Below are 22,602 nucleotides of genomic sequence, written 5' to 3' on the forward strand. Positions count from 1 at the left end.
GTGTCCCTGTGACTGATCTGCCCTGACAGGCGTGCGTGTCACTGTGGCCGACCTACTCTGACAGAAGGGTGCGTATTACTGTCATTACTATGTGTGATCACTGCCCCTGGTGACTGACACAACCACACTGCTTTATTCCAGTAACTGGGGAGGGAAGGGGAGGAGGGAGGAGCTCCAGTCAGAAGAGTGGACTCAGATGACTCCTGGGAAGTGCGTGTGTGTGACCGCGACGGGAGGTTTGTGTGACTGTGATGGCCCGTGGTCCACGCAGGGACCTGGACCTTTCATTGCTGCACGTCGATATCTACCAATGTACACTTGATAACCAATGAATGACACACCTGAGCAATGATTTACCTTTCTTGCACCATAAACATACCTTTTAGAGAGCGTCTGCTAAAATGACTAAATGTTTTAAGCAAACCACGTTAGAATTCTTGTTGTTGCTGTTGTCATGATGGCGGTCTGGGAGACGTGGACATGAGAACGGACTGTACCATTCCTCGGTGGTGTGGGGGGGGGGGGGGGGGAGGTGGCGGGACCTAAAGGTCAGGTAGCATCTATCTCTGCAGTTTTCTTGATTTCGCTGTGGTTTCCATGCTCTTCTGTTGCTAGTTGTTTTATCTTCAGTTAGAGTTGAATAAACCCCTCATTTTTGCACCCTACTTAGTTGCTTCTCATTGCCTTGTTGGTCATCCTTCGCAGTGACATCATTGACTACTCATTTCCTCGTTTGTATTTTTAGTTGTGCTGTGGCATTGCTCTACCAATACAATAGTACTGTATGAGTAGAAGCCAGGGGGAAGTGCAGTCATCTGGTCCTCACGTCACCAGACCTTCATATTAGTCAACCTCCTTCTCAACATAGGACATTCCAGACCGCTTGACCCGATGTACATTAAACACAGCAGGCTGATAAGAGGCTCCACCACCTTGATCCTGTTGCTTGGTCGATGCTATCTCTTTCACGGATTAGTTAATCATTGGGAGCCAACCGGGTCCCTGTGACCTCTTCCCAGAATGCAGTGTATCTGTACACATAAGAACAGTAAGTATGGCCAAATCATGTTTTCAGATGCAGTTTCCTGTCAAATGTGTTGGAACAGTAAAACACACACCTTTGTATGCATGTAACCAGTTCACCACAGTGTCATTTTTATTCCGAACAGACCATAAATCCATAACTTTGTTATCTTGTAGTGGTTCCCCCAGAGAGCTGACTAATCATTCTAGAAGCTTCTCAGGGCTCAGGGTTGGATTCAGCTGCTGCTGAGCCAGGGAGAACAGACCTCTCAGCTTCCACCTCCTCCAACATGCCGCTCCTCTCCTCCTCCCCCGCCACCTTCTCCTTCCTGCCCCTTCTCTCCCCCCACCTCCTACCTACCCCTCCTCTCCCCCCCTCACATCCCTGACCACCTCTCCTCCTCCCCCACCTTCTCTCCTTCCCCTTCATCCTCCCTCCATATTCCTCTTTACTGGCCTTCAGAAACTATTGGAATAATGCTTGTGCTAAAAATTACAGAAAAATATTTATTGATTTATAAATGGTTCATGAAACATCACATTTCTTCATATATTCTTTTTTTGTTGTTTTTTTTAACATAAAATAATGCCATCGGATGGAATAGTAAGAGACATGGCACTTCTACCAAGCAACAGAAACGCAGAGTAACCGGAGAGGTCAGTCTTATAGATCATTTAAATCGAATGATCTCCTGGGTTGCCATTCGAATGAGCTCATTGAAGTCAAACTGAATGTACTTCCTCCAATAGCGTCGGTCCCTGCCGTACACCTGGGCAGGGTAACAGGGACTTCCTGTGGAGGAAGAGCGCACACAGTCAACACTGTCCCCCGCAGATCAGGAGTCAACGCTACAGAAGAAGGGGGAGGGAGAGGACAGTGGAGGAGGGAAAGGAAGAGGGAAAGAAGGGGAGAAGACGAGGAGGAGGACAGGAAGAGAAAAGAGGAGAAGAAGAGAGGAGGTGATGGAAGACACTAGAGAGGACAGAAGAGAAGAGAGGAAAACAGGAAAGGGGAGAACGAGAGGAGGGGGGGGGGGAAAAGGACTGACCAATCCCGTGCAGGATTCTGGCCACGGCTCTCCCTGAGAACTTCTCATCGCTCCGATTGGCCAGAAAACTCCGGATGTCAGCTCTGATCTGCTCCTCCCAGTCCTGCAACTGGACGACAAACACAAACAAATAATCAACACACAAACGTCACATGTAGTCTGTATGGCAATGTATGTGTGCATGACGCATGTATAAAGTACATGTATGTATGTATATGACCCCCCCAGGTGACCCAGGCCAGGTTTTACTGGCCTTCCCAGTGAGGGGCGACTGTGTGTATGTGTGTGTGTGAGCGTGTACCTTGTGCTTGCTGCTCTCCAGCTCCTCAGCAGCCTGCAGGGTGAGGTCCATCTCCCTCCTCCTGTTGAAGTATTCTCCCAGCAGAACTTTGAGCTGCTGGCTGCTGCCCTGCTCCGGCTCACAGCAGCTCACACTGCGGAACGCCACACTGCTCACACACACACACACACACACCCACAGTACTTAAGTATACGTGTTTATGTGCTTTCATGAGTGTCTATGTGTGTCTGTGAGAGAGAATCTGTAGGAGAGTTGGTCTACACCCACTAAAATCTATAGGTCCTATCACATCCTAAAGGACTCATTAGAACCCAGAGAAGAAATTTGAACCTGGAGAAGCCGTTAGAACTTCGATGACTCCTCAGAACCTTGCGAAGCCAGGTCCAGATACGTGGCTATCTAAGTGTGTGTGTGTGTGTGTGTGACCTGCGGAAGGCGTTGAAGCAGGCAGACAGCTGGTAGAGCTGGGTCTTCTCCTGGGCGAGCACACGGCCATGCAGGAAGTTACACACGCCATCCATCTCCTCAGGAAGCAGGTCGCCATAGGAACGGAAGTGGAAGGAGAGCTTGGAGAACTCCACCAGGACCCCGCCCCGACCGGAACCTGGGGGAGGGATGGTGAGGAGGAACACACGCGTATACACATGAACACACACAATCTCACACAGATATACACACACACAAACGCAAGCCCAGAGGAGTGAGAGGATCTCAGTCTCGCACAAACTCTCTCTCACACACACACACACACACGCACATACACACACTCACCGCTCCATTGCAGCTGACGGATTCCTCTCTTCACCAGGGGCAGCTGCCATCCCATAGTGTCAGCTACCTCGACGACATCAAACTCCACCGAATCATAAGCCTCCACACGCTCACCTGCCATGCGCTTCCTTGCCAAAACCACGGCAACTGGAGGGCAGCTACCAAGGAAACAACACACCAGCATCAGTAACCCCCCAACACACACAACCTGATACAATGTAGATATAGCATCTGATTTTGTAGCTATGAGATGTGATCTGCCAATAGCGGGACTCCGGGCAGGACATGTGACGTACATCTTGGTGAGTGTGCGTAAGTGGGCGGGGCCTCCGTAGCACACCAGCCTACAGGAGGACAGCGTGGGGTGAAGAAGCTCCACCCACTGCTGAGGATGCAGCTCCAGGTAGCAGAGCAGAGTCTCCAGGCCTGACACACACACACACACAGGTTAACATTCAGGCATTAATATACTGTACCAATGCTAGTACCAAGCAATCCTACAGATAGGACTGTGTTTAAGGTGTATTTTGGTATAGTTAATATGTAGCTGGGGTGTAGTTAGGGTGCAAAGGTGTAGCTAATGTGTAGTTAGCGTGTAAGTGGGTGTAGTTAAAGTGTATTTGAGGTACAGACCCTCCTCTGTGATGTCCAGAGTCTCAACCGTCTCCGCTATGGGGATGGCCCTCTCATGGGTGTGACACACTCTTGTGCTCGGCCAATCAGCCCCTCTGCATGCTTCCTCCTCCACCACCTTTGACCTATCAACATCTTGCTCTGCATAATCCGCTTCCTGGTTCTTTAGCGGATCATCCCCCGACTCCTCCGCCCTTGGTCCCCCGTCTGGTGGGAAATGGGCTGGTCCACCTTTGTCCTCAGCAGGCTGACTGGACGGCTCCACCTGCCCCGCGGGGGGGAGTTCCTCTACTGCCTGGTCACACATGTCCATCATCTCCACCAGCTCTCTGTCCTCAACATCCTGCCACACCACAGAGAAGAGAGAGAGAGAGAGAGAGGGGGGGGGGGGTGGAGTAGAAAGGGGGGAGGGCAGAGAAGGGAAGGGTGAGGAAAAGGATGGAGAGGTGGAGAGAGGAGGGGTGAGGAGAAGGAAGAGTGCAAGGAGAGGACAGAGAGGGAGAGAGATGGAAGAGAGAGTGGGGAGAGAGGGGGAAGGACAGGAGAGAGGAATGAAAAGAGAGAGCGAGGTGTAAGGAGAAGAGAGGTGAGAGAGAAAGAGGGGTGAGAAGAAAAGACAGATGGAAATAAAGGTTGGTCCTGATCCAAAGACCATGGCTCCTTGAATGCTACCGTGGGAAGGGAAGTGTTACCCTGGCGATCTCTTGCTGCTTGCGGTGAATCTGTCGACATTTGCAAGCCGGGAAGGTCTTCTGCACCAGCCTCTTGATGGAGTAGTAGTCCACAGTGTCAGAGTAAATGTGTCTCCTCAGCTCATGGAGGTCTCCACCCTAAAACACATCTGGTTGAATATTTAACCATCCTAACTCACTAGCTAGCATACTTTTAAGTAACTAAGTAGCCTTTGCGTCTATCACCTAACTAACTTTCTGGTTCACTAACTTAATAGCAAACTGTCTCGCTAGCTAACAATCTTGCTAAATAGCTTGCTAGCTAACTCACTCGCTCACTAGCTAACCAGTAACCACCTAGCTTTCAAGCTAACTCACTCGCTCACTAGCTAACCAGTAAACACCTAGCTTTCAAGCTAAATAGCTAACCACCTAGCTATCTGGGTCACTAGCAAACAAGCGGTGAACTCTGACCTCCGGGTCGAGGAAGAGGTGACAGTGAGCTGGATGGCCGTCTCGCCCCGCCCTGCCGATCTCCTGCACGTAGCTCTCAAAGCTCTTGGGCATGTTGTAGTGCACGATGCCGCGCACGTCCGACTTGTCCAGCCCCATTCCGAAAGCTACCGTGGCAACTACCACGCGCAGCTGGCCGCACATGAAGTTGTTCTGGACGCGGCGGCGCTCGCTAGCTGACATGCCGGCGTGGTACGACTCTGCCATCCACTTCAGAGGCTTACGAATCTTCTTCTTGGCTGGGAGACAGGACACATTTAACACACCACACTGGCTGCAGACACACTTAACCCTGCTGGCTGGAGACACACTTAACCCTGCTGGCTGGAGACACACTTAACCCTGCTGGCTGGAGATACACTTAACCCTGCTGGCTGGAGACACACTTAACCCTGCTGGCTGGAGACACACTTAACCCTGCTGGCTGGAGACACACTTAACCCTGCTGGCTGGGGACACACTTAACCCTGCTGGCTGGGGACACACTTAACCCTGCTGGCTGGGGACACACTTAACCCTGCTGGCTGGAGACACACTTAACCCTGCTGGCTGGGAGACAGGACAGAGTCATCAATCAACAACACTACACAACTGTTGCCCCAGCCCCCAACTAAGCCTCAGTCTCTAACTAAGGCCCAGTCCCCAGCCTCGGGCCCACCTCAGGCCACTAACCCAGAGCTTTCTTCTTCTTCTCCACAGGGTTGTGCTCCAGGCTGGTGGTCTTGGCTGCCTCCCTCAGCAGCACCCCCTGCAGGCAGGTCCTGAGCAGTGCAGCGATGCGGCCCGTCTCCTCCCGCCGGGTGCAGTACACGATGATGGAGTCCAGACAGCCAAAGCGCTCACCCTTCAGCAGACACACCAGGGCCTGCACCGAAACACAGCCCGTTACAGCTGCCACACTGGGGCTGGTCAGGTCAGGTCTTGTTGTGGTTGAGTCAGGTTAGCGAGGTAACTAGCTATCGAACAAACTCCAGCTAACAAAAAGATGTCCCGGGGTGTGTTGAACTTGCTTTGTAATATAGGCCTCTGGTCCTTGTCATGGTCCTTGGTGGTTGTGTTATGGTGGTGTGGTGGTCATGGTTACCTGGTCCTTGTCGCGGTCGGTGGATACAGAGAGCAGCAGGTTGTTGGGCACGGCGTCGGAGCGGATGGAGATGCCGTCCCGGTCGGAGATGTCGAGGTGGCGCGCGATGTCCTGCGCAGTGGAGAGCGTGGCGGTGGCTGTCAGACCCAGCAGACAGCGCACGCCCAGACGATCCCTCAGGACCTGACGCACACACACACGCACAAACACACCAGCACACGTTAACTCACGGTGACCTGAGTGTTTCCTGTCGTCTTTTACATTCCATTACTTTCATTGAAGACAAACGTCCTCATTTTTCAGATTATCCCAAATATGACATTAAAGAAAATATTTTCCTGGATTTACGGAAAATCATGGAAATAATGAGGTGGAACTCCGGTAAAGACCCAATCATAGTAGCTGCCACCCCCTGCTACCTTGCAGAGGCCGAGGGAGCAGGGTCTGAAGTTGGGAGGGTTAGAAAGGGTGAGGATTAGGGTCAGAGTTAATAGTAGTAGGGTGCAGGTTGGGGATAGCCGCAGTAGTTAGGGTTAGCAGTGTTCCTTGCAGCTGCTCCCTGACCTTGCAGAGGCGGAGGTAGCAGGGTCTGAAGTTGTGGGACCACTCGGAGACGCAGTGGGCCTCGTCGATGCAGGCGAAGGCCACCGGGGGCAGCAGCTCGGCAGGGGGCAGGCTGTGCCCGCCCACCAGGGCCTCTGGAGACAGCAGCAACACATGCACCTCGCCAGCCTTCACCTGGGCAGGGAGAACACGCAACACAGCCTCAGCACACGTAGCTAGGCTTAGAACCTGTGCTTAGAACAGAGAGGACAGACTGAGAATCCGGCACGCAAGCTTAGAACTGTATTTCCCGTGCATATTGCAAAGCTGAAATAACAGGAATATCTCAACTCTGGTGCAGCGAAAGAAACGTCATATCTCAAGTACGATATCAAATTATGTCATGGGTACAGTCTCTTGTAAGACAGTGGTAGAACAGGATCTTAAACACAAGGTAGTAACACTGACTTGGAACCTGAAACACAAGGTAGAATCCGAAACGCAGGCTTAGAACCACAAACACTGGCTTATCACCACAGAACCCAAGATTCGAACCCAGACCACAGGCTTAGGGTCCAGAACCCAGGATGGAACCCAGAACCGGTACCTCACCTTTTCAATGGCTGCATCTCTCTGTTTCTGGGACATGTTGGAGTGGATGCATGCTGCCTTCAGGTTGCCTGGTAGACCAGACAGCTGAACACACAAACACACACGCACACACACAAACACCACTTTTAGCAGATGCCTTTATCCAAAACATCATTCAAACAGTGGATGATAGAACGTCCAATTATAGGAGTGACCAAATGAGACCAGAGGAAAGATGAGAGACCGGAAGGGAGCAGGTGTTACCTGGTCGTCCATGAGAGAGACCAGAGGGGACACCACCAGCGTGATGCAGGTGGAGCGCTGGGCGTACAGCAGCGCGGGCAGCTGGTAGCACAGAGACTTCCCCATCCCTGTAGACAACACCACGAGGGTGGACTGACCTGCACACACAGTATATATATATATATGATGTATAAGAGGAGTGAGCAGCCTGGGAGCAGAGCGGTGAGGGGTGCAGTACCTGACAGGATCCTCATGATGGAGCTCTCCTGTCCTGGTCTGAAGCTCTGGTACCCCAACATCTTCAGAGCATCATACACCTCCGGAGGGGCCGCTGGACACACACACACACACACACACACTGCTTTAATAGTCATCTGTGTGTGTGTGGTGTGTGTGAAAGAACGATACTGTGTGTGTGTTAGTGTAATAGATACAGTGTGTGCGTGTATGTGTACATATATATATATATATATATATATATATATATATATATATATATATATGTGTGTGTGTGTGTGTGTGTGTGTGTGTGTGTGTACTCCTACCCTGCACCTGCCCGTCCTCCCCCAGGCTGTAGAGGGGCTCCACAGGGGGAGGGGGGGCCGGCCGCTCGTAATCTGGTCTGATGACGTTGAGCAGAACCTCCCCTTCCTCCTGCTGCTCCCCGACACTAGGGGGCACTGTGGACACACACACACACACAGAGGCTCACTCTCAGTCCAATCAGACCAACGTGATGACGAGCATGCTGGTCGCAGGGGAGACCCTCCTACCTAGCGGCTCGGAGCGCAGTGTCCCCGTCGCCCTGGCGACCTCCTCCAGGGTGGGCAGCAGGAAGGGCTCCTCCTCCACAGGCTCGGCGTCCGCCGCCGCCGCCACGGGGGGAGGGGCTACGAGGACGTCACCGAGGGTTACCAGGCCAGCATCACTTTAGTCGGTAGAATGTTGCTGTAGCGTGTTGCTCTAGTATTTTTCTCTAGCATGTGGTATGTATCGTGTTACTGTCGTATGTTATGGTGTTGTGATGGGTTTGAAAACAGGGGAGACTGGGAAGGAAGGAGGAGGGAGGGAAAGAGGGAAGGACGTAGGGAGGAAGGGAAGGAGAGTCATGTGACCTCACCCGGCCCACGGCAGTCCCTGGACCAGTGGCCCGTCCCTCCACACTTGAAGCAGCTGTCGCCTTGACGACTGAACCCGGAGAACTTTCCTCTGCCCCGCCCCGTCACTCCTCCAAACCGCTCGCCCTTCAGCTGGAACTTCTGCATGTACATCTGCAGCACACACACACAGACAGACACACAGGTTATAAGGTCAAGGGAGAATTGTGAACCAAACCCTGATGAAGTGGCGCTCCAGTCGTCCCACCTGCTTGCGTAGAACTGCCCCTCTCAGAGCAAAGCCCTTCACATGGGACTTCTTCTTCAGGTTGATCCTCACAAAGTTCCCCTCCGAGTTCGGCCTGCAAGACACACACCATCAGAATCCCGCACAGTGACGTCGTCAGCACTGTGACATCATCAGCACTGTGACATCATTAGCATCTTGCCAGCACTGTGACATCATCAGCACTGTGACATCATCAGCACCCTGCTAACACTGTGACATCATCAGCACTGTGACATCATCAGCACCCTGCCAGCACTGTGACATCATCAGCACTGTGACACCATCACTGTAGTGATCGTTTTTACATGTTTTTACATGTTTGCATCCAGAGGTCTTCCATGACAGGTCACATGTTGGCATCATTAATTAAACTTGTGCTTGTAACTGAAATGTGTATTGGGATAGACCAAACAGTATGGTAGTATGTGTGTTGAGACGCAGCCTATGTGACAGATCCTGTTCAATGAGTGACATCATCCCTCTTACACAAAATTGGTGTGGGGGCACGATCAATACTGTGACATCATCAGTGTAGTGTCGTTGTCATGGTACCTGGATTTGACTGGCTGGCTCACGCGGTTTCTGATCGCTCTGACGTCCTCCTCATCCACCTCCCCCAGCAGGTTCTCCTGGGGAACCTTGCGGGGAACTTGGGGTTCTACCTTCTCAGTGGCGTCCTCCTCGCTCACATCTCCTCCTGTCTTCTTTTTCCGCCTTGCGGCTGGTTTGGCTCCTCCCCTTGCGGCTGGTTTGGCTCCTCCCCCTGGTGGATCCTCGGTCTTTCTGGTCCTCCTCCTCTTCTTCTTCTTCCTCTCCTCCCCTTCGTCACCCGCCTCCTCCGCCGTCTCTCTCTCCTCCTCGGCTTCCCTCCTTCTCTTTCTTCCTTTCTTCTTTCCAGCCCTCCCATCCTGCCCAGGTGGTTCCCCGTCGGGCTTCAGCCCTCCCCCCTCCTGCCCCCCCTCCTCCTCCTCCCATCTGTCAGTCTTCCTTGAGGTGGTGGATGGTTTTCTGTTGTTGCTGGGATAGACGTTTGCTGTTTGAACCTCTTGCTCTCCTGGCTTCCCTCCATCTGCCTCGTCTGCAGCTCTGCCGGCCTGGGTGGAGCTAAGTGCAGAGGCTGTGGGGCCAAGTCCCTGGGTGGAGCTTAGTGTAGAGGCTGTGATGTCGCCGGCCTGGATGGAGCTAAGTGTAGAGGTAGTGGTGCCGCTGGCCTGGGTGGAGGTAAGTGTACAGGCTGTGGTGCCGCCGGCCTGGGTGGAGCTAAGTGCAGACCGAGTGGGGGAGGAGCACAGTTGACTAAGGTTGCCCACCACAGGCTCCTCTCCATCCTCCACCTCCTTGAACACCTGACAGCGCTGCAGCCAGCCACGGTCCACCTCAGACAGCCTGCAGGTGAGGGAGGGCCGTAGCAGCGGGGGCCTGCCCCCACCACGACCAGCCCATTGGCCCCACTCCCCTGGTCCGTCTAATATAGGAGAGGGGGCTGGGCTGGGGGGCTGGAATAGAGGTAGTGGTTCAATAGGTTCTTCTGGTTGCTGTTGGGAGGGCAAGGAGGTGTTGACTGGCTGGAGTAGGGGCGCATCAGAGCTGGTCTTGGCCCAGGGTGAGGCTATAGGACTGGGACTGCCCTGGCCTGGATGATGCTCCTTCCAGGATTTTAAGGGAGTGAGACTAAGACCAGGACCAGAACCAAGACGAGGACCAGGACTACGACCAGGACCAGGACCAAGACCAAGACCAGGACTATGACAAGAACCAAGACGAGGACCAGGACTACGACAAGAACCAAGACCAGGACCAGGACTTAAACCAGAACTAGGACCAGGACTGAGACCAAGACCAGGAGTACGACCAGGAGTACGACCAGGAGTCAGGCTCTTCCTCAGAGACACAGGTCTCTCCTACAGACAATAAGACAAGGCATTCATAACTGTAACATTGTTTACATTTGAACATCATCTGCATAGCTTTCGGCTGGAGTGGCTAGGCTGAATTCCTGGAACCTATCATGGTACTGGGTTCACATCCCTACCTTGATGAGGCCTCCCAGGTTGGTCTTGAGCTTCATGCCGTAGTACTGGGCGGAGGCCTGGAGGGACTCGCGGTCCTGGGGGGTGAGGGAGGGGGCAGACGCCGGCAGGCTGCCTCGGTTCAGGAAGGACCCCCAGCTGTCTGTCTCCTGAACACACACACACACACAGACACAATTACACTGTTGTCCGAAATAGCCGTTGCAAAAACAAAACCTGCCAACCAGACAGGAGAGCCTGCCGTGTAGCTTAGAGACTGTCATACAAAGATACAGCCACATTACCTTCTCTGCTGCAGGCTGAGGCTGGGACTGAGGCTGGGACTGAGGCTGGGACTGAGGCTGGGACTGAGGCTGAGGTTGGGTTTGGGGCTGGGTTTGGGGCCCATGCTCCTGGTTCTGGTTTTCCTTGTTAAGCTTCAGACTCCTGTACTCTTTATAAAGCTCTAAAACAGAAACACTCGCTCAGAACCACAGAAAAACACCCACACAGCACCTTCCACAGAAAAACACCCACACAGCACCTTCCACAGAAAAACACCCACACAGCAAAACACCCACAAGCTCCTGTGAAGCAGGAGAACGATCCTACTCCTTTCATCTCAGCACACAGAAAACACTGAAACACTAATCATTCCAACTGAACATAGGCCTGATTTGTAGTTTGGTCGATAGATTGGTTGGTTTGATTTTCTATTTATTCAGAGAACATCCCATATATTATTAGGAGAGGGGTTCCCTTTATTTGCTTGCCCGCAGTGCAGGGCCCTAACCTTTACCACCAACCCTTTTCCATGACAACAAAGCCCGACTCACTCCTGGTCTCCTCTGGGGCTCCGTCGATGTCCTCCTGAGGACAGACAAGAGGAGAGGGCGAGGGGAGAAGAGGAGAGAGCGAGGGGAGAACAGGAGAGGGCGAGGGGGGAAAAGGTGAGGGCGAGGGGAGAAGAGGAGAGGGCGAGGGAAGAAGAGGAGAGAGCGAGGGAAGAAGAGGAGAGAGCGAGGGAAGAAGAGGAGAGGGCGAGGGAAGAAGAGGAGAGAGCGAGGGGAGAACAGGAGAGGGCGAGGGAACAAGAGGAGAGGGCGAGGGAAGAAGAGGAGAGGGCGAGGGGAGAACAGGAGAGGGCGAGGGGGGGAAAGGTCAGGGCGAGGGGAGAAGAGGAGAGAGCGAGGGGAGAAGAGGAGAGGGCGAGGGGAGAACAGGAGAGGGCGAGGGGGGAAAAGGTCAGGGCGAGGGGAGAAGAGGAGAGAGCGAGGGGAGAAGAGGAGAGGGCGAGGGAAGAAGAGGAGAGGGCGAGAAGAGGAGAGGGCGAGGGGAGAAGAGGTGCAAAGAGAAGCGCACGGGTAGAGGGAGAGAGGGAGAAAGAGATGGGGAGGATAAGAGTGTAGATGGGACTGTAGAGCCTGCATAAATAAAGCCGTATATACAGAAGCTTTCACCAGTCATGTTGATATGCGGTTCGTAACTATCTACCTTATTCGGTTTCCTCTTGTGTTCTTTGAGGAACTTCTGTTCCCATTTCTTCAGAAGAATCTTCACGTCATTGTTGCGATCCATCTCGGCACCTCTGGTCGCCTGACCGAGCTGACAATGCAGTTGTCGGCATGTAAACGTTTAAACGTTTAAAGCCAGATTAATAATTTAATTATATTATTTTAGCCAGCGTTCAAACATGAAGTCCTATCAATTGTTGACAGTTGTAGCGCGCGCTGTGGAAGTGACGTATAACAATTTCACCAATCCGGCGGAACTATAGTTTTCACAACGAATCAGAGACCAATCCAGGATTACAGGGCGGAAATGTTTGTGTAATCGGTAATCCCATTGGATCCATGGAACGTCACTCAAATACGATCAAGGAAGGAGCAACAGCATGGCTACAAGCGTGTGAAAGAAGGTGAGTGTTTTTCATAATACGTGTCTGATTAACGTTAGAAAAGTTAGATTGGCGCTCTGTATATGTTAATATTATTGTTCGCTACTTAAATTCAACCTTTTTTTTATTATCGCACGTTAGAAACTAGGACAGTGTGAGTCTTTATGCGATCTGCCATTCTCAGGAAATACATTAGGCATCATATTACTGTTTACAGTTAATTCTATTACTACTATTCTAGTACTATTTCATAATACAGGCTCACTATACAATCAATCCATTGTTATTTTGAGATGTATTCTAAATGGTAGAGAGTTCATCTGTACGTGCTGTTGTATGGATGTACTCATGGAGATCTTTATCCTAGGTGTTGTAGCTCATCCTGGTTCAGTGTAGACCTGCACCAGTGTAGACTGTCCTGCGCACAACCGTGACCCAGAAAGGACTAAACAGTCGGCCATGTTGAGTGAGGGCAAGGCAGGGGAGCTCCTCTCGTTCCTGGGCACGGACACCCGCCCGGACGTGAAAAGCCACGCTACCGGTTACCTGCTGGGCCTCTCAGGATCCAGGGATGGCTGCCGCAGCCTCCGCTCCCAGCCCCAGCTCCTCCACGCCCTCCGCGTCCTGACCTCCGACCCCTCCATCGCCATAGCGAAGGACTGCTTCCACGCCCTGGTCAACCTCTCTGCCGACGAGACGCTGCACCAGGTGCTGCTGTCGGACCAGGACTTCCTGCCGCCGCTGCTGCGGAACCTGTTCGAGCCCTCCTTCCTGTTTGCGGACCGCGTGAGCACCATCCTCACCAACCTGTCCCGGCACCGGCCCAGCTGCGGGCCGGTGCTGCAGGCCGTGCAGCGGCAGGAGGGGGGTCTGGCCGGGCTGGTGGAGCTGTTCTGCTCCGAGGGCCCCCAGCAGGCGGCCCCTCTGCACTACCTGGGGCCACTGCTGGCCAACCTCTCCCAGCTGCCCGAGACCAGGGCCTTCCTGCTGGACCAGGACAGGTGCCCCGACGCAGCACACGCGCCACACATACATGCTCGTGTTCGTGACACACACATACACGCGTTTACACACACGTTACGCATGACGTACGTCCGTGTATCGAGCTGTGATGATCTCCCCCTGCAGGTGTGTGATCCAGAGGCTCCTCCCCTACACGCAGCATGACTCCGCCATCAGACGGGGGGGCGTGATTGGTACGCTGAGGAACTGCTGCTTTGACCACGGTGAGTCGCTCACCCGCCCACCTGCTCACTCACTCAGTAACTCACTCGCTCGCCCACTCAGTCACCACCCGCTCACTGTTCTGCCCTCCCCCTGTAGCCCACCATGAGTGGTTGCTTGGCGACGCGGTGGACATCCTGCCCTTCCTGCTGCTCCCGCTGGCGGGGGGGGAGGAGCTTAGCGAGGAGGAGAACGACGCGCTGCCCGCCGACCTGCAGTACCTGCCGGAGGACAAGCAGAGGGAGGACGACCCCGACCTGAGGACCATGCTGCTGGAGACGCTGCTGCTGGTGGGGCTGCACGCGTCACATGACCACGCAGCACCATATATGGAGCTGCACGCCTCACATGACCACGCAGCACCATGGAGCTGCACGCGTCACATGACCACGCAGCACCATGGAGCTGCACGCGTCACATGACCACGCAGCACCATGGAGCTGCACGCATCACATGACCACGCAGCACCATATCACATTACCATATATGGAGCACAACATGACTATATACTATACATAGACATATAAATCTATATTTTCTCTTACTGTGATTAATGTAACACGGAGACTAACTCCTCCCGGCTTAACCCAAACAGCTCACAGCCACCAAACATGGCCGGCAGGTGATGAAGAATGTTTATCCCATCATGAGAGAGTTCCACAAGTGGGAGAAGGAGCCTCAGGTGGTTTCAGCCTGCGAAAAGCTGGTCCAGGTAACACACACTCACCTTCACACACACTCACCTTCACACACACTCACCTTCACACACAGACATACACACATTTCTGTTTTATTGACAAACCGTTAAAGTTAAGAAAAAGGTGTCATGTGTGAAAAACTCAGGAAGAGCAAAATCTGATATGTGATGTGTCATGTGGCGACTTGGGTTATGTGCTCTATACCGATGTCATAATCATCAGTCTGTCAAGCTAGATCATTTCCAGCACAGTGCACTAGGGTGCCGTGCTCCCTGGTGGTGGAAAGTGTTTTCGGATTTCTGTATTTTTAAATAAACATTAACAAAATGTATCAATGATTATGTATGGGTTTGAATTGAAGAATTGTGTGTAACATAGAAAATATAAATCATTTAATTTGTTTGATTTTGGTGTGCCACCCCAAGATTTTCTGTGGACCCATCTGGACACCCCTATCAACATTTCGCCACTGCTAACTGTTTCCTGTTTCCACTTCCTGCATTTTTCTGTCCCCAGGTGCTGATTGGGGACGAGCCGGATGAAGGGATGGAGAACCTGATGGAGGTGGAGATCCCAGCAGAGGTGGAGGAGAAGCTGAAGGACGCAGATATTAAAGAGGAAGAGCAGATGAAGAGAGAGGAGGAAGAACTGCAGAAAAAGCAAGCGGAGGAAGAGGAGCGAGAGGAGGAGGAGAGATAGAGAACAGGAGGAGAGAGGGAGGACTGGAGGAGAGAGAACAAGAGGAGGAGCGGTAAAGAGGAGAGGGAGGACTGGAGGAGATTCTGATGGACGGAAGACACAACCCTACTTCTGTTTAACAGAGCACATAACCACCAAGTCAATGACCTCTGTGGGACCTCTTTAAGACATCAGACACAGTTGTAGGTCCAGACCAGAAATCCACATTTATTAAAAATAAACGTTTCATTTAGTTTTCACAGTGTGTTAGTGTGTCCATGGCTGGCTCTTTAGCCAGGCAGGTGTGTGTGTGTGTTCAGCCAGTGGATGGCGTTCTGAGACAGTTCTTGGCGTAGCCGTCGTCCATCTTGCCGGCCAGGCCTCTCGACCTCACCTCCTTGGCGGAGCCCGGCTTCCGGAAGTTGGGCAGGTTGTGGAAGGGGCGGGGCTGGGAGGGGGGGCGAGGTTGGCGCGACACGAACAGGCGCGTGGGGGACACGGAGGGGGGCTGAGTGGGGCGCAGCAGCAGGCGACAGGCGGTCACGCGGGGGGGCTTGGGGTGCGAGGGCTCCAGCCGTCCACCGTCAGGGCTGCTGGGGGGCGGGGGGGCGAGGGGCGGGCCGTTTCGTAGGCTGGGGTGGCGGCGGCAGGGTGACGGCGAAGGAACGTGTCCTGAGTGGCATGAATGACCTTTCACTCCCCCCCTCGACAGCACCATACCTGGAGGGCCAGAACACAGGAAGTACACCTCATACACAGGAGCAGGAAACCACAAGGCTGCCAACCGACAGGTAACGCTAGCAGAAAGACAAGGAACGCTAGCACAGACAGGTAGCATTAGCAGACAGATGGGTAACGCCAGCAGACACGGTATGCACGTTCACCTGGGAGCTCCTCGTCATCTTTGTGCTGCCTGGCCGAGGCCCCGGACCTATCGGGGCACTCGTGGCTCCGGCTGGTGATGTCACTCTTGGTGGGGCGGAGCTTGTGCAGCAGGTTGGTGGGGGGGAGGAGCCAGGGGTGTGTGTTCACCTGGCTGAGAGGCAGCCGGCAGGAGGGCTGCCACTGCAGCAGCTTCCTGATCAGGTCCTGTACGCCTAAACACACACACACATACCTAAGCACACACACACATACCTAAAAACACACACACACATACCTAAGCACACACAGGGTTGCACGGTATACTAGTACTAGAAAGGTGTCGTAAAACTGGTGTGATACACCATGAGGAAACAGGGATAGAAAGCACACACACACGCCCAGACCAGACACACGCCCAGACCAGACACACACACACGGCTGTGTTACCTGAGGAGACGGGGGTCTGGAAGGTGAGGTACTGCTGCTGCAGTCTCTTGGGGGGTTTCTCCTGGTACGGAAGCTTCCCAGTTACCATGGCGAACAGGATCACCCCCCTGGACACACAGCAGGGAGCTTGAGGCATGCTGGTTGGGTGCGTGTGTCTGGAGAGTGCGTGGTGTGTGTGTGTGTGTGTGTACTCACAGACTCCAGAGGTCAGCCTGTTCTCCGTTGTACTTGCGTGAGAGCAGGATCTCTGGAGCCGTATAGGCCACAGAGCCACAGAACGTGTTCATCAGGGCTCTCCTGTCACTCGAGTGGTTGGCAAAGCCAAAGTCTGGCAGCAACACACACACATATACACCCCACATAAATACTCGCATACACACACGTACCAGACGCAACGCCACGCCACAAACACATCGTATAACCAGAGCCTCTTCACTACCTTGTACGAGCTAGGAGATGAAGCGAGAGGGGCTTGTGTACCTGTCAGTTTGACGAAGCCCTGCTCGTCCAAAAGAATGTTCTCACACTTCAAGTCTCTGAAGAGGAAGAGGAAATTATGGAATTGGACCTGCACCTGGAACTTGTGGACTATAAAGTAGTTGTTGCCGTGATTGCTAGTGCTTAGTTACCAGCAACTGATTAGTTGGTTGGTTAGTAAGTTGGTTATTATCGTTACTTAAGTACTATGTGGATCACAACCATAATGTGGTTGGTTCTATGTGGTTTGCAGAACAGTTAGTTCCGACTTCAAAATCTGATTTGGTTGTGATTATCTGTAATCGAACTGTGAAATGTTTCCCGGGGGGACAATATCCAATACCAACAAAACATTTTCACAGTTCAATTAGAGAATGCACCTCCACACGGATGATCAATAAATGCGTTAATTAACATGATACAATTCACTGCATCTGTATGGAAAATAAAGTGTTCACTTTATATTGTCTTGCTGGTAGTAAGAAAGCTAGCATTTCATTTCTTTACAGTCTTAAAGAAACCCCTTTGACACACTACCTGTGTACTATGTGGCTGTTGTGGCAGTGCATGACAGCGTTGACGATCTGTTTGAAGACCCTGCGCGCCTCATCCTCGCTGAGGCCTGGGATGCCCTTGCTGCGGGACACGGCGTTGATGTGCTCCAACAGATCTCCCCGCAGCGCCAGCTCCAGAACCAGGTAGAACCGCAGCGGGGAGCGGAACACGTCATACAGCTGGATCTGAGACCCCGGAGAACAGCCACGATCAACCAGCATCCTGTGCGCGCGTGTGTGTGTGCGTGTCTGTGTCTGCTCTCACCACTCCTGGGTGTCTGTATGTGGCATTCAGGGCGTAGATTTCCCTATGGAGGAACTTCTTGGAATATTCTGGAGGAGCATCGTTAATGGAGATGATCTTGATGGCCACCTGACAGACACAGGCAGACAGGAACACAGACCAAGAAACAGACGGACGGACGGACCAAGATCCAGACAGTCAGACAGTCAGGCAAGCAAGCAGACAGGCAGATGAGACGGATAGAGAGACAGACATGTAGACAGACAGGCAAACAGACTGATAGCGCAAACAGCATAGTGACTGTCCCACACTCTCGGGTACTCTACTCTGTGGCACTCTACTCACATACTCTACTGCACTCAACTCAACTCTGTTCTACTGTACTGTGGTCTGTGGGTAGTGTACCATGTTGTGGTTCTTGCTGCGCAGGTCGTTGGCCAGCCTGTAGTTCTGGCAGATCTTGTTGGGAGTGGCGTATCCCAGGTAGACCTTGGAGAAGGCTCCAGCGCCAATCCTCTTAGCCGACAGCAGGTAGCCATTCTCCCTGCACTCCATCGCGCGCTCATCAATAGACTTCCCAGAAACCCTCCGTCCACTCATTCTGACTCCTGCCCTTTCTCTAGTACGCCGCTGACATCACAGCCTGGCTGGACCAATCAGGGCTGGGAGGCTAGCAGCTCCTCATGGCAAGGTCACCTGCTTGTCTGGCATCAGTTCTGGGCTTTACTGTGAGGTCAGCATGGGTCTGGCAGTACTGTAGGTCAGGCTGTAAGACTGGAAGTCTGGCAACAGTACTGTAGGACTAGCAGGACTGTAGGTCAGGCTGTACTGTAGGTCAGGCAGTACTGTAGGTGTGGCAGCAGTACTGAAAGTCAGGCAGTACTGTAGGTCTCTGTTAACAAGTTTTTCTGCTGGAGTCTGCTGACTGCAGGACTTGGAACCATTACCATGGCAACATCATTGATCAACACAAAACAATCCCCCTTCCTTTGTGATGTCATGGATTTTTCATTAAGAGTTTTAAAGTTGCGGAATTTCTTGAGATGAATGCTTTCTTATCATCTGTCAATTGCAATACTTTTATATTATTATATAACATTTTGTATATGTACCAAACCAGATAAATACTGCCCATTGTCTAAAATACTATATGTTAAATGGTTTAGCTTAACTAGTTTGAATTCTGGCTAACCCTTTAGCACTTGGACTGAAAATAAAGCATTTTATTGCAAATATCTGTTTTGTGCGTTTGTCAGTCGTGTTTCTGTGTCCCCCTAGTGGAGGATCTTGGTCAGTAACTGAGCACCAGCAGTGGAACACATGAAGACATTTCTGTCTGCTGGTCACTCACTCTCCCCCTGGTCTGGTTCTAACCCTGACCCTGTGCTGGTACTGGTCTCCCCAGCAGGGGATCTCTCCCCACCCCCCTGCCCCTACTCTGAGATTCCAAGAGCTGTTGGGAGCTGGTCTTTGATTGGCCTGTAGACGGTTACCTGGAGAAAGCTGGTGTCTCATTGGGCAGGATCAAGTCACCAGTGGGTGATCACTGGTGATCGTGAGGGTGTAGGTGTGTGTAACTTCTTGTCCTACTTGACTGAGAGCCAACAAGTACACTTTGCATCATGACTGACCTGCAGGCACCCACCTGTGATTCATACACACACACACACACACACACACACAGACAAGGGGGTCTGGGGAGTGCTTCATGTAAACAAACAGAGCAGGTGGTCGTTAAACTGTTTCCTGTTTCCTACGAACTGCTTCCTGTCCTCTGAGCCCCTAAACCCACAACATTAGGAACCATAATTCAGGCAGCAGACTCACACACACATGTACACGCACACAAGCACACACACTCTGAATTGCCCAGGAATGAAAGATGCTCTGTGTCCTGAAAAGGAATGTTGATCTCTGACAAGGTGATTCACTCAAAGGCTCCGACAAATCCTTCCCCCCTCCTCTCTCCTTTCCCCCATCTCTCCTCTCCCCCACCTCTCTCCTCTCCCCCATCTCTCTCCCCATCCTCTCCTCTCCCCCTCCTCTCTCCTCTACCCCACTTCTCTCCTCTCTCCCACCCCTCCTCTCTTCTCTCCCCACCTGTCTCCTCTCCCTCACCCCCCCCTCTCCTCTCCCCCTCCTCTCTTCTCTCCCCACCTCTCTCCTCTCCCTCTCCCTCACCCCCCCCCCTCTCCCCTCCCCCCCCCCTCTCCTCTCCCCCTCCTCTCTTCTCTCCCCACCTCTCTCCTCTCCCTCACCCCCCCCCCTCTCCCCTCCCCCCTCTCCCCTCCCCCTCCTCTCTTCTCTCCCCACCTCTCTCCTCTACTCCACCTCTCTCCTCTATGGAGGCAGCTGTTCTGATGAAGACTTAGTGGTCCAGATTTACAACTGAGTGGGCTAGAGCTGGGGGAAGAGCTAAAGAGGCAGGCTAGCCTCTTCCTCCTCCCCCTCCTCCCCCCTCACCAGTGATCTAACAAAAACTAGACGGCCGACTAAGACTTTTTTCTAAATGAGCTCAGGCAAGTCAATTACACTGTGGTCAGCCTCCCCTACTCTCACCCCTCCTCTCTCTCCTTCACCCCTCCTCCTTTCCTTTCCCTCCTCCCCACCCCCTCTCGTCTGCAGAGGTGAGGTCATGCAGATGCTTCTCTATTTAAGGCTTTATTGCAGATCAAGGCTGCTAGGACTGCTCTCGACCAATCAGAACTCAGTAAACTGCGGCTGTGGGACTGCACTGGTACAACCGTGCTGAGTCACCCTGGAAGGTACAACATGGACGCCATGCTGAGAGGATGCATGCTCCGAGAGGGCACGGATTCAATAGAAGGGAGAGAAAAAAAGAGGGAGAAAAAAGGAGAGGTGGAAAAAAAGATAGCGAGGGAAGAAGTCATATTATTCTAGCGACATCTGCCAAAGTCTTTGCAAAGGAAGAAGGACGCTATTGTCGACAGAGACATGACTCTTACCTAGGCTTGTATCCCCCCTCCCTCCTCTCTTTTCCTCTCATCTCCCTTCCCTTCCCTCATCCCCCCCCCCCCCCTGCACTTCTCTCCCCACCGCCCCTCATCTCTCCTTTCTGCATATTTCTGTTTGTTCCTTAGCTTCCTGCGTCTGAAAAGCTGAAAGAGGGAAAAGAGAAGTTATGGAAAGCGTGGTTTTCCTCCAGAAACCAGGACGGCTGCTTTCAAACTACTCAGAGTGATGCAATGGGACTATTATTGAGTTTCACTGACAGGAAACCCACAGCCACGCACACACAAGTAGACATACGTGTGCACACACACACAGTCTCTGCTGCAATATTGTGGACCAGACAGATTCCTAGACTGTTTCAGTGCCATTTTCTGATGTCAACATCCGAGTCCTATTGCACCAGCTACTCACATACTTTATACACACAAAACACCATGACTAACCCACACGACACTATAGCTCTCTAGCTAACCCACATTAGGAGGTTTAAGTAACAAGGAATTCAAGGTGTTCACTCCACCGAGGCCTGCTACTGGCAGGAAGTCATCCAGAGGTATGGGTGTAGTTCAGTGGTAGGGCATTCGACTGCAGATCTAGAGGTTGCAGCATCGGCTTAATGAACACTTTATTATCATTATTAAAAGGTCACATTTGTTTTAAGACCGATGATGTTTCTCCATGTCTCCCGACCGGACACCGTCTGGGATGGTTTGGTCTGGCAGGTCCAGGTTTCTCCTTCCCTTCACCCTCCTCTCCTCTTTCCATCCTCCTCTCTTCCCCCCCCCCTTCCCCCGTCCTCCCCTCCCTCTCTCTCCATGCTCCCTGGGTCGTGTAGTCCACTCGCTCTGTGTTGATTAAAAATCATTTTATGCGCCTCAATTTCCTGTCAGCTGGTGTGTCTGGGGGAGCAGGGCATTCTGGGACATCAAACAGCAACCAGCTGCAGCCAATCAAGTGGTTTCCCCAGCTACTGCCGACGCTAATTGATAAATGTGGTAAACGAGCAGCTAGGCCAGAGCGGAACCAGATGAGCTGGAAAGAGAGCGAGAGACTGAGGGGCAGAGAGAGGAGGGAGAAGGAGAGAGCAATATGGTTTATGAGCCATGGCCGTTTCACCACTCCCATGCATGTATGCCGTATCAAAGACTCTTATTAGAGATCTACATCTATGGAGCGTTTTACCATCCCTGCCTTGCAGAATTAACAGGAGACTGGTGGAGAGGCTCGGAGAGAGGCTGGGAGAGAGGGAAGGCTGGGGGAGGAGAGGCTGAGAGAAGAGAGGACGTGGTAGGAGAGGCAAGATGGTGGGGGAGGGGAGATGGTGGGGGAGGAGGGATACTGGGAGAGGAGAAGAGGCTGTCTGAGGAATGAGGCAGTATGAAGAGAGGCTTGGGGAGAAGAGAGGCTGGGAGGAGAAACTACAGAGAACACAGAGATGTGGACCCCAAACCCCAACACAATGGAAACATCTAGAAACACCCTTTTAATTAAACAGCAACTGTGGCACCAGTCGCCGGGACAGGCACAGTTCCAACTCTGGACTGGGTTCCCACTCTGGGCTGGGTAATGTCATTGCCACCTGACATTAGAAACTCAACTGAACCAGAGGGGGAAGGAGGAAGGGGAAAGAAAAGGGGGAAGGAGGAGGGGGAAAGAGAGGCGTGGCGGGGCAAAGGAGAGACTGTTCTAGTTGATCCACATCTGAATCATCAGGAGAAAACTCTGTCTC

General features: G+C 52.6%; 3 protein-coding genes across 3 annotated transcripts; 1 reads left to right on the forward strand and 2 right to left on the reverse strand.

Moving 5' to 3' along the window:
- Positions 1-1,516: 1,516 nt before the first annotated feature.
- recql4 (RecQ helicase-like 4) lies at positions 1,517-12,532 on the reverse strand. Its single transcript, XM_084695763.1, has 24 exons — positions 12,312-12,532; positions 11,654-11,687; positions 11,123-11,283; positions 10,841-10,987; positions 9,361-10,709; positions 8,788-8,881; positions 8,543-8,693; positions 8,196-8,312; positions 7,968-8,102; positions 7,661-7,753; positions 7,444-7,580; positions 7,201-7,284; positions 6,610-6,783; positions 6,046-6,228; positions 5,634-5,826; positions 4,923-5,200; positions 4,470-4,607; positions 3,778-4,120; positions 3,441-3,570; positions 3,145-3,302; positions 2,800-2,977; positions 2,374-2,521; positions 2,073-2,181; positions 1,517-1,816 (listed from the first exon to the last, which is right to left on the reverse strand). Exons 1-24 carry the CDS (start codon positions 12,393-12,395, stop codon positions 1,695-1,697), a joined length of 4,740 nt encoding a protein of 1,579 aa, XP_084551889.1. The 5' UTR covers positions 12,396-12,532; the 3' UTR covers positions 1,517-1,694.
- Positions 12,533-12,635: 103 nt separating this feature from the next.
- Positions 12,636-15,574, forward strand: hgh1 (HGH1 cochaperone). Its single transcript, XM_084695765.1, has 6 exons — positions 12,636-12,735; positions 13,082-13,715; positions 13,843-13,940; positions 14,038-14,228; positions 14,534-14,650; positions 15,153-15,574. Exons 2-6 carry the CDS (start codon positions 13,174-13,176, stop codon positions 15,333-15,335), a joined length of 1,131 nt encoding a protein of 376 aa, XP_084551891.1. The 5' UTR covers positions 12,636-12,735; positions 13,082-13,173; the 3' UTR covers positions 15,336-15,574.
- On the reverse strand, positions 15,525-18,803 carry LOC146295086 (testis-specific serine/threonine-protein kinase 5-like). Its single transcript, XM_084695764.1, has 8 exons — positions 18,306-18,803; positions 17,922-18,029; positions 17,640-17,842; positions 17,106-17,161; positions 16,821-16,953; positions 16,626-16,732; positions 16,199-16,411; positions 15,525-16,034 (listed from the first exon to the last, which is right to left on the reverse strand). The coding sequence occupies exons 1-8, from the start codon at positions 18,498-18,500 to the stop codon at positions 15,631-15,633; spliced, it is 1,419 nt and encodes a 472-aa protein (XP_084551890.1). The 5' UTR covers positions 18,501-18,803; the 3' UTR covers positions 15,525-15,630.
- Positions 18,804-22,602: the final 3,799 nt, after the last annotated feature.

Source organism: Hypomesus nipponensis, chromosome 4, assembly GCF_054491055.1.
Source record: "Hypomesus nipponensis isolate SF chromosome 4, ASM5449105v1, whole genome shotgun sequence".
In the NCBI taxonomy this organism is placed as follows: domain Eukaryota; kingdom Metazoa; phylum Chordata; class Actinopteri; order Osmeriformes; family Osmeridae; genus Hypomesus; species Hypomesus nipponensis.

What these genes read in the sequence shown, in the direction of transcription:
- recql4 (XM_084695763.1), bottom strand. Translation starts at nt 12,395, where the DNA reads ATGGATCGCAACAATGACGTGAAGATTCTTCTGAAGAAATGGGAACAG. An exon ending in GCTACCTCCGCCTCTGCAAG is followed by an intron (nt 6,229 to 6,609) that starts GTCAGGGAGCAG and finishes TGTGTGCGTCAG; the next exon opens with GTCCTGAGGGATCGTCTGGG. An exon ending in CAGAATCCTGCACGGGATTG is followed by an intron (nt 1,817 to 2,072) that starts GTCAGTCCTTTT and finishes CTTCCTCCACAG; the next exon opens with GAAGTCCCTGTTACCCTGCC.
- hgh1 (XM_084695765.1), top strand. Translation starts at nt 13,174, where the DNA reads ATGTTGAGTGAGGGCAAGGCAGGGGAGCTCCTCTCGTTCCTGGGCACG. An exon ending in TGCTGGAGACGCTGCTGCTG is followed by an intron (nt 14,229 to 14,533) that starts GTGGGGCTGCAC and finishes TAACCCAAACAG; the next exon opens with CTCACAGCCACCAAACATGG. An exon ending in CCTGCGAAAAGCTGGTCCAG is followed by an intron (nt 14,651 to 15,152) that starts GTAACACACACT and finishes TTCTGTCCCCAG; the next exon opens with GTGCTGATTGGGGACGAGCC.
- LOC146295086 (XM_084695764.1), bottom strand. Translation starts at nt 18,500, where the DNA reads ATGAGTGGACGGAGGGTTTCTGGGAAGTCTATTGATGAGCGCGCGATG. An exon ending in CAGGCTGACCTCTGGAGTCT is followed by an intron (nt 16,733 to 16,820) that starts GTGAGTACACAC and finishes CTGTGTGTCCAG; the next exon opens with GGGGGTGATCCTGTTCGCCA. An exon ending in CCAGACCCCCGTCTCCTCAG is followed by an intron (nt 16,412 to 16,625) that starts GTAACACAGCCG and finishes GTGTGTGTTTAG; the next exon opens with GCGTACAGGACCTGATCAGG.